This window comes from Phragmites australis, chromosome 19, assembly GCF_958298935.1.
Source record: "Phragmites australis chromosome 19, lpPhrAust1.1, whole genome shotgun sequence".
Taxonomy (NCBI): domain Eukaryota; kingdom Viridiplantae; phylum Streptophyta; class Magnoliopsida; order Poales; family Poaceae; genus Phragmites; species Phragmites australis.
In genome coordinates this window covers 20,104,012-20,114,460 of record NC_084939.1, presented here as the reverse complement: position 1 = coordinate 20,114,460, position 10,449 = coordinate 20,104,012, and the positions used below count along the sequence as shown (strand labels likewise).

At 43.2% G+C, this 10,449-nt stretch overlaps 1 protein-coding gene across 1 annotated transcript; it reads left to right on the top strand.

The window, feature by feature from the left end:
- Positions 1–375: 375 nt before the first annotated feature.
- Positions 376–9,015, top strand: LOC133900741 (ankyrin repeat-containing protein At5g02620-like). The gene is made up of 4 exons (XM_062341969.1): positions 376–534; positions 678–1,309; positions 1,470–1,999; positions 8,292–9,015. Exons 2-4 carry the CDS (start codon positions 748–750, stop codon positions 8,889–8,891), a joined length of 1,692 nt encoding a protein of 563 aa, XP_062197953.1. The 5' UTR covers positions 376–534; positions 678–747; the 3' UTR covers positions 8,892–9,015.
- The last annotated feature ends 1,434 nt before the right edge of the window (positions 9,016–10,449 follow it).

Genomic DNA, 10,449 nt, shown 5'->3' with positions numbered 1-10,449 from the left:
ATCGACTTTCATGAATCTAGTAGTTGAGCGGTACTGCCATCAACATTACCAATATAGAGGTTAGCCTTGATTATTCCACGTTACAAACTTGCAATAACAGAACACGAGGTATCCGACTCAGCATATAATAGTTTGCTGCAATAGGTACGTGAAGCTTTTCCTGTATCTCAGCAGTCTGTCGTCCTGTTGCACGAAGAAGGTCAGCTCTAATCATGTTCCTCAAAAAATGTCAGCTCTAATCAGTTTATGAAAATCATGAGCAGTTGTCACTTGCTGCCAACAGTACAATAATAGTACACAAGTGGGGCAAATTGATCAATTTAGACTCCTTCAATTTACTTGCCATGAATTGAAGACAATGAATGAAGGGGTGCGTTGACTTCATAAGATTAACTTGGGTATCATTCTTCATTAATGGACGAAGGGAGTGTGTCGACTTGAAACATTCATAGTGTTGCCGTGGTCATGAAACTTTACTAAGCTGCCCTTTGTCTCCACGACGACTCGAATTGCTGCTCTCTGCTTTTGTATGAGGTACATTCTGTTTCACAAAATTTATTATGTCAATTTCACTGTCTTTGATCGCTTCTTCAGTTATCAGTTAGATTGGAAAGGGATTTTTCTTGCGCCTCACAGTGCTGATCCGATCGTGGAAATTCCCTTCCATCTTGTCATAGGAGTGATGCTGTTTTGAGTTTTGACTAAACACATCGGAAGGCGTGTTATAGTTCATCAGGAGAAACACAGATGGACAGACAGCTGCTGGAAGCAGCCACATCTGGTGACACCGTATCAATGAGGCACATTGCTTTACATGATCCAGGCGTGCTGCTGGGAGAAACTCCACAGGGGAACACCTGCCTCCATGTATCCTCCATCAGTGGCCATGAGAGGTTCTGCAGGGATGTTCTGGCGCTTAACCCGTCTCTCCTCTCCGCCGTCAACGCAGGCGGCGAGACACCGCTGATCACCGCCGTGACAAGTGGCCATGTTTCTTTAGCTTCTGTTTTTCTCAGATGCTGCCGTGAACGACGACTTGATGAGGCAATTGTGAGGCAAGACAGCAACGGGTTCAATGTGCTGCATCACGCCATTCGCAGTGGCCACAAGGAGCTCGTGCTGGAGTTGATAGCAGCAGACCCTGCCTTGTCGAAAGCTGTGAATAAGTACGGTGAGTCACCCATGTTCATCGCGGTGATGAGGGATTTCACGGATGTCTTCGAGGCACTGCTGCAAATCCCTGATTCGGCTCACTCGGGAATCAGTGGATTCAATGCTCTGCATGCGGCAGTGAGAAATGGAAATTCAGGTGAGGCCTGTGGAGTATGAAAGTAGCTGGAATTAGGATTGTGAAATATATTAATTACTATCTAGACTGTAACTTAATTTTTTAATCCTATCATTACTAATCCACGACTATCATCATTCCGTGGTTGTTAACCATTGTTCGTGCCTTGATTTGCATACAGATATTGCTAAAAGGATTATGGAGACACGTCCTGAGCTGGCCAGAGAAGAAGACGTGAATAAGAATACTCCAATGCACCTGGCCGTACTTTGGCATAAGATTGATGTGCTAAGAGTATTGTTGGAACATGATCAGTCTTTAGGGTATGTAGTCTCCACAGATGGTATTAGTCTCCTTAGTTATACCGCAAAACGAGGCCATATTAGTATTGCTCGAGCGCTTCTGAACCATTGTCCAGATGCTCCATATTGCGATGCAAGTGGCTGGACATGTCTTCACGCAGCTGTATGGTGTGGTCACACGGAGTTCGTCAAATTTGTCCTGGGCTCACAACAACTTCGTAAAGTCATTAACATGCGAGACGAATACGGAAGAACTGCTCTGTATCTCGCAGTCCAAAGGTGCAATCCGAAGATGATTGCTGCTTTACTGCTTCACCCAGACATAGACGTCACAGTGCTTAACAACAGAGGTGCCCCGCCTACCTGGACATTACCTGATGCCCTCAACAGCGCCAAGAGTTTAAAATGGGTACGCGCATGCTCTCTACAATGTTGTTCACATAAGCTCAAAAAGTAATCTGTCCTTTATGTCATTACTATAACAACATGTCTCCATAACATAATTTCGGCTAATAATTTCCACGGTAATATATGGTAGTTAAGACAATTACAGTTTCATGATTAACTAGCATTTTAATTGCATAATTGCCATACACATATAGAATCATAAATGACAAGCATTTATAAAGCATAAACAGAAAACATTATGGTACTCATGTCAAAATAGACATTAAACATGGCAATTGACTAGATAAAATAAAACTAGCAATGTACCAAGGTTTTGTTTTCAATATTGTGCTCTCAGATACAGGTTGCTAATTTAGTAGCCTTCCAATGCCAATTACTGGCTCTAAGGTCGCCCACTCTGACGTGGCAGCAATCTCTACTTCAAAATTTAGGGTTTTAGCGCAACAATTAGTGCCAAGATCAACTAGCAACAAAGGAGTAAATTAATGACAGTTCTAATTAACAAGTTTAAATTAATCCTATCAATATAACGTGCCAGGCAAAGTAGAGATTAGCAATTTAGGCAATTAATTGAACAACAATAAGAAGAATGCATGGCAACTAGAACCCTACAATATGACCTAGACTTTCACACTGTTGTCTCTCTTAGCCCCTATCCTCATCTAGCAACATTGGCCCCAATCCATAGTCTTTCTCTATAGAACTTCACTAATCTAAAACCGAAATAACCTTTCATTTGTCATTGGTGGGGCATATCAGTACTTATTGCAATTGAGTGGATCATGTGGCCATTAGGGAATATAGATTCATGTGGCCGCATAAAATTGTCTGCACATTACAAACCGTGTGGTAGACTTGGGGCATTTATGGTTCATAGCCTCAACTTGCCATAGTTTGTTGTGCCTAAGATTATGCAAGTTTGACCAGATTAGGTACCCATTTGGTTTGTAGCTGCACCTGTGGCAAGATTCCTTCAATGTTGCTATGGCCCTTGTCGGAGGATGAACTCTACAAGCGGGGATTCGGAGGGACCCCCTTTGAGATTCGACCGGGGGAATGATTCTGAATCTACCTCGTACGTGAATTAATGAGAGTAAATGAGATGTAGGTGGGATGGATGATCGGATGCTCGAGGAAATAAATGCTCAGGGGATTTTAGACAGGTTTGGGCCACAAGGAGCGTAATACCCTACTCCTTTGTGTATACTATAAATGCTTTGGAAATGCCTCTCTGAGGATCTCTTATGTTACAAGGATTTCTATCTAAGTCTAGGGCTTTGTGTGTCTTGTTCTTCGTTAGCTTGTCTTGATATTCTTCAACTCGTGAGACTTGGTCGACTTCTAGAACCTTCAAAGCTTGTTCTCGTCGCCAGGGTGCACCCCTTCCTTTTATACCGTTGGGGCGGCCTGGCGTGCCCAGAAAGGATGGTGCGAGTTCCAAGGCGCCATAAATGGAAAACAACCATCATGGGCTGCAGCTTGACGTTACGGGGGGTTGAAAATACGCCCCCGTTCGGTCATGTCATCATCATCCCGCTTTTCAGCGGGTGCAGCAGGAGGGCCCACCGGGCAGCCACCGAGCAACCCTGCGTGCCGTCCAGTCAGAGCGAGCCTGACACAGCAGGGCGGCAGGCGATATGCCTCAAGCCCAGCGACGATATCCCGAGGCGCGCTGGATGACGTGCGATGGGACCCACCGTATTAAATGTCCTCACGCCTCCCTGCCAAGCAGTGGTAGGGACTGACAGCAGGCGTGGGGGGAGTGATTGGAAGTGACAGGCCACGCTCTCTCTTAAATGCGGCATCGGGCCTCTCACCAATTAACACCTCACTGCTGAGCCCTTGTGGGGTCCACCGGCAAGGGGCTTCTCAAGTCCTCGGGGAACTCTGGGTGCTCGGGGACTACTGTTCATGGTCCCGAGCACCCTCTCCCGGATATATCTTTTCTTAGCCCTCGGGGAACTCGGGTACTTGGGGACCACTGTTCATAGCTCCGAGCGTCCTCTCCCGGAACTGTATCTGCTCGGGTCATCGGGGAACTTGAGTACTCGGGGACCACTGTTCATGGCCCCGAGCGCCTTCTCCCGGAACTGTGTCTGCTCAGGTCCTCGGGGACCACTGTTCATAGCCCCGAGCAATCTCTCCCGGAACTTAGTCTTCTCGGACCTCGGGGAGATAATCCCCGAGGGAGGGCGCCACGTGGCACTCTACTGTCCTGGGTTTGGGACTCGGGGACCCCCAGTTCCCATGTCACCGATAGCGCTGCACATGAATGAAAAGTGTGGCAAGATTCCCTTAGCCATGCCAAAGTGTGGTGAAGTTTTTCATCAACTAACTTTAGGCGAGTTTGGCAAAAACTTATGGTAAATGGTGGCAACCTTAATTAGTGTATGAAACAAAAGGCTTTTGTATTGCCTAGTGGGTGATGGACTTGATGGCATCAAGGTGGACAATAATGCGTGAACCAATTATGAGTAATTCAAGATGACCATGGCAATCAAGGATAGAAACATTTGAAAGTTTAAGTAGGGTGTTGATTTCTTTTATTTGTGAGGAACTATGGCATCCGTTGATCTTTTTTCTAAGATTCTCGTGGCACAATGGTGAAAAGTGAAAACAGCTTGACACTGTTTGGCCCCACATATCATCTGATTATAATAATATTGATTTCCCCCCACTAATGAAACACTTGTTTGCTTAATATTATTGAAGTTTTATTTGGAAGGACTACTTAATAAAAGTTATAAAACCTTTTCGTTTACTTTTCACCTCATAATATCTCACCAATTATAGTTCTATGTAAGACACTACTAGAAATCCCTAGTTCCCCTAATACTCAAATCGTTCCCTACTGGTGAGACCCTATGTTGCCAAAATTCTATTAGGATACAACAAAGAAATGTTGGGTCTTGTTCCACATGTCATTGACATACTTGGTGGTATTTTGGCATAATGCAATTTTGCCAATGGTATGATAGTAGTTGGCGTGGGTCCTGTTTCAAGTCCTACTAGATAACTTGCTAGGTTATTCTAGACTATCTTCTAAAACTCAGTAACAGTTACTCACTAAGTCACCTCACCTTGTAGCGAGTATGTGGCGACCTTGTACTTATCTCTGTAACCAGATTTTCTATTTTAAGTGTGTTTATATGCGTATATTCATATTGCATAAAATTAATATTCCAATGCATATCCTTTGATGTAGCATCAACAAGATGCTATCTTATAAACATAATATAAAATGTTTTTTTTTTTGGAAAAGAGAGATTTATTAACACTCATCATTACATCAAGCTGACACAATCATATAAGAGTTTACCTCCGGCCTCTACATTACTTAGATGCACATAGCCACACATAAAGGAACACAAAAGGGCTCATAACATTACAAGAGACCCAAAAAAATGGAAAGACTAACTTGAAGAAACACACACTACTTGAGAAATCCACATTAGTGATGGGTGATAACCCTCATTAGTGACAGGTATTTTAGCCGTCACTCTTAACATGTCACTAATGTGGACTTATCAGTGACGGGTCGGGATCCGTCACTAATGATACACATTAGTGACGGATCTGGATCCGACCTGTCACTAATGACTACACATTAGTGACAGATCTGGACCCGACCTATCACTAATGACAAACATTAGTGACGGGTCTAGATCTGACCCATCACTAATGAATCCACATTAGTGACCGATCTGGTCCTGATCTGTCACTAATATGTGTTTTAAAAAAAGGGAAATAATTTTTGGTCTGAAAAAAAGTTTGACACCCGACCAGACACCCGACAAGTCACGCTCACACGACCATTCACAAGTCACGAGATTCCTGGACTCAAACTCACGACCTCAGAAGTGAGCTCCACACGCGTGACTCCTCCATCTCACCTCTCATTCGTTGTTGAATATAATAGCAAAATCAATCCTTTTGACCTCTTCCGATCGAATATTTGAACGGCTATTCACACATCTAAATGATCCTAAATGAAAAGGTTATCAACAACAAAGTTGTACATCTCATCGAGTTCTACATTGTTTGTATAAAGTTTGTTTCTATCCGACTCCGTATGAAAAAGTTTGTGTCCAATCCGTACAGTGTTCAGTAAAATAGCCATAACTTTTGCATACGGAGTCCGATTTCGAGGTTTAACCTCTACTTTCAAAGCTAACGAGAAGGCCATCCAAAAAAAATTAAAGATCTCCAAACCTGTACCTTTCTTGACCCCAAAAAAGGCTCAGAAGACCCTTGACAAGACCTCTAAAGTTTTTCGTTGAAAATTGTCCTTCTCCGATTTGCCTGGAAATTTTTGAGACATAGTGCTACATCTGAAAGTTAGTGCTGTGTAGACATTTCATTAATCCGAGTTACCAAACTCACAGTAAAAATATTTGAATTTGCAATTTTCAACTTCGTCACCCTAAGTGTGTTTTTTTCAATGATTCCTACTAGTTTTACATTAGATCCAGCACTTTAGTTTGTGGCCCTGTGTGTGGTACGTTCATTCGATAGCCTTTATATATTTATTTGTTTATCTATATGGCTTCAAATAAAAAAGTGATCAACTACAAAGTTATAAACCTCGTCGAGGGCTACAATTTTTACATAAAGTTTTTCCCCATCTAAGTTAGTATGAAAAGTTATGAATTTTTTACCCAACCAGCTGACTCGAGATCCGACCAATCATTAGTGATGGGTCACCTAAAGACCCTTCACTAATGAGTCAGCCTGAGCGTGCCCTCTCTACCCATCACTAATGACTGACTCATTAGTGATGGGCATTTAGATAACCTATTACCCGTCACTAATGACTCCATCATTAGTGATGAGCTTTGTGGTGACCCGTCACTAATAAGTGTGCTCTCTCTACCCATCACTAATGACTCCATCATTAGTGATGGGCTTTGAGGTGACCCGTCACTATTATATTTAGTGACAGGTTATTCTCTCGCCATCACTAATGACCCCTCATTAGTGACGGGTCTTGACCGAGTCCCAACCCGGGCTACACATTAGTGACAAGTCATCATTTAACACATCACTAATAGTGCATTAGTGACGCGTACTGAGCAACCATCTCTAATGACTTGTCTCCTATGATGGTTTCTTACGCAATGATATCTCGTCTACAGAAGTTATTATGATTACGTTTGGATGCGAAGTCTAGACTGTCATTCAAACCGGGTAAAAAGATCCCTAGCCACCCGCTCCAGCGTTGTACACGCCAAAGTAACCATCATGCGATGCTCCTGCTGATGTAATATAGACCATGAACAGAGCCAGTGCGTACAAGTAAAAATAACCTGCAAAGGAGACACATATATCTTCTTATTAAAGACAATATCATTTCTGCATAGCCATAACGACCAACAAAATGTGATCACCGCTGCCATTATATAGCCTTTCATATTTTTACTAAGACCCCAAAGCTAACTCCCAATCATGTTTTGGACACTTTGTGGTTGTTAAAGATTTGAACCAACTTGAACTATTAGCCATGTAAAATGTGTGAAACGACAATAAAATAAGAGGTGCTTAATTATCTCTGGTTTGTGACAAAAACATCACTTCTTATTTTCAAGCCATTGACTTTTCCTTAGATTCTCCTTTGTTAAGAGAACCCCTTTGTGCAAATACCAAAAGTACAAAGAGATAGATTTACTCCTACTTGTCTCCCTCTTCTCCTACCACCATGTACCCGAGTATCACGAGTAATCGATCGATTATGCCAGTTAAAACTGGTATAGACTTGTTTCCGCATACTCGTATACAAGGTCTATGTCCTAGTACTTGGACTCGGCCAAGAAAGAATAGTTTTAGAACCATGATTAAGGACTTGTTGGGATCTGTGCCCATGACCTTTTGGTATTAGAAGCGCACAACGGTTAGAAAGGTTGTGACCAATTAAAGGAATGGAATTAATTGTCACACCCTTTGATCACAAATACATGTCATTTGGAAACGGAACTTTGTCCACACATTTTATTGTAATATATAAAACCTAATGAAATTATAATGTTACGAAAGTACTTGTCAAAATATTGAAATTATCATTTAGAATGACATGTATTTATGACCAGAGAGTATATATATGTAGTTCAAATGGTACTATAAGTAGAAATTTGCCTTCAATTTTCAATAAAAATGATAGGAAAAAATTATATTTTTACCGTCACATTTTTAACTCCACTATGTAGTAGTGAATTACATTGTTTTTTACATAGTCGAGTAGCTATGATTTCGGTATTACATTATTGCAAGCACCATTACCTTTCTTTGAATTCATGCAGAATGAAGTTTCCATGCTCATGCTGAAAGCTGACCCCAAAAGAGCAATATCTATTTATAATCTTCATAAGGAAATCAAGGATAAAATAACTGATGCATCAAGAAAGGATGTCCGGTCATTGACTCAAACCTACACAAGCAACACTTCTTTAGTGGCAATCCTCATCGCGACAATCACCTTCGCCGCTGCTTTCACCTTACCTGGAGGTTACAGCAGTGATGCTGAAAGTCAGGGGCTTCCCATCATGTCAAGGAAGTTTGCATTCCAAGCATTCTTGATCTCCGATACCTTAGCAATGTGCTCCTCACTTGCCACTGCATTCATATGCGTCATAGCAAGATGGGAGGATCTTGAGTTCTTGATTTACTACAGATCTTTTACTAAGAAGCTTATGTGGTTTGCATACATGGCAACCACCACGGCATTCGCAACTGGTTTATACACAGTGTTGGCCCCTCGTCTTCTATGGTTGGCTATTGCAATTTGCGTTCTGTCAGTTTTATTGCCTATTCTTACTAAGCTTCTTGGTGCATGGCCTGTCCTCAAGCTTAGGTTTCGGTTAGGTCAAACTTTCAAGTCTGAGCTTCTTGATATGGTCTGATATCGTCACTTTGTGCTACTGATTTTGATTCCGGCTACTTTTAGGTCAAATTATTTCTTTCGACAAGTTTTGGTATGGTAAATGAATGTTATGTTAGTAGTTTGGAATTCCGTGTAAGATCAAAACTGTGTACTGCGAAGGCTGCTCGTACGGCAATCGTGTGTTGTTGAGTGATTACTCAAATATTCTGTGTTGCTTTATGTTTACTGACAACAAAATGTATTGGACTTCACATGGCCTAGTTCAGGCACTGTTGATGGAAGAAAATCTCTTCTACGAACAAGTACGGTGAGAGCACACTCATACGAATAGCTCAAGCTTGGAGAAGAAGTGGAAAGGAAGAACCACATTGTGTATTGATCGTCAAAAGATTTTGTCCCCTGGCTGGATGGCCAAAAGTCTGTATTTATAGTACTATTCAGGGTGTAAATATATAAATATACTCTTACATAGATAGCGATACAAACCATCGCTATCCCACATGGACCTAGGACCGGTCGAATCACACGGCATGGGTCTAGGTAGGATGCATTTACCCCTAATCAGAAGATATTATCTACTATGGTAAATACAGAGGTGCAGGTAGCCCGTAAGGAATGGTGCTCGCTGGTCGCCTATTGCGATGCCACACTGCCAAGGTGTCAAGCCATTTCCTACTTGCCCTGGGATGTCAGGATGGCTCCCACTTACATTGATATTAAATGCTGGTCATTTTCTTGCATGTGGAGGACGGCTGGCGAGCCCCCTCTGGCTGATTTTTTTCTTCGATCTTGATGACTCACTCCTCGAGCTTCACAGAGCCTTCCTAGCCTCGTGGAGACTGGGGCTCCAGAAGGCTGGATCTCCAGGAGACTGGGGCTCCGCCAAAGCCCAGAGGTCTGAAAGGCCTTCGGGGACCTGAGGTCCATAGGCACAAGCTGGCTGGGCAAAGGGCCATCAGGGGTCCATAATGATGACCCCAACAATAGCCCCTCGTGAGGGCGGCTAGCGGAGCGGTCGGCCCCATTGTTTTTTCTTGGAGCAGAGCCTCCAGCAGTTCCTGACTCGGTAGCTGATGGCCTATGATTCTTTGTATTGCTTGAATTGCTTTGGAAGGTCCAGCCTAATCGAATTGAACTAACCGTTCGACGTGAGGGGGGACATTAAATGCGACCTACGGTTGATGGCGTGGTTACACCGTGTGGAGCGATAGTGGGATATGTGGCGTCTCGTCATTGGAGGGTCGTGGGGAGTGGTTCCGCTCCCCCATGACCGTGGGCTCGTGGGCGAAGGGACAGGGCATGCGCGCATTTCCCTAGGGGGAAATAACTCCTCCCTTATCTTTATAAGGAGAGAGTCTCAGCCAAACGGCAGCTTTGCTCTGTGCCTTGTTCTCATCTGCATTTGCTTTCATCCGCTCCGACCTTAGCACGTGCGCGCATCCACCGGTCATTTTTGTCCCATCTTCTCTGCCACCTAGTACCATTCACCGCCTCCCAGAGATCCGTATGGCTAGTTCTAGTGCCCAGGGCGGAACTGATACGTTGGTGATGAGCGGAACCATTAATCCACATGGGGC

Bases quoted from the DNA above. Each gene is read 5' to 3' on its own strand.
- LOC133900741 (XM_062341969.1), top strand. From the start codon at position 748: ATGGACAGACAGCTGCTGGAAGCAGCCACATCTGGTGACACCGTATCA. The intron at 1,310-1,469 runs GTGAGGCCTGTG...ATTTGCATACAG, and splicing joins AGTGAGAAATGGAAATTCAG to ATATTGCTAAAAGGATTATG. The intron at 2,000-8,291 runs GTACGCGCATGC...GAATTCATGCAG, and splicing joins GCGCCAAGAGTTTAAAATGG to AATGAAGTTTCCATGCTCAT.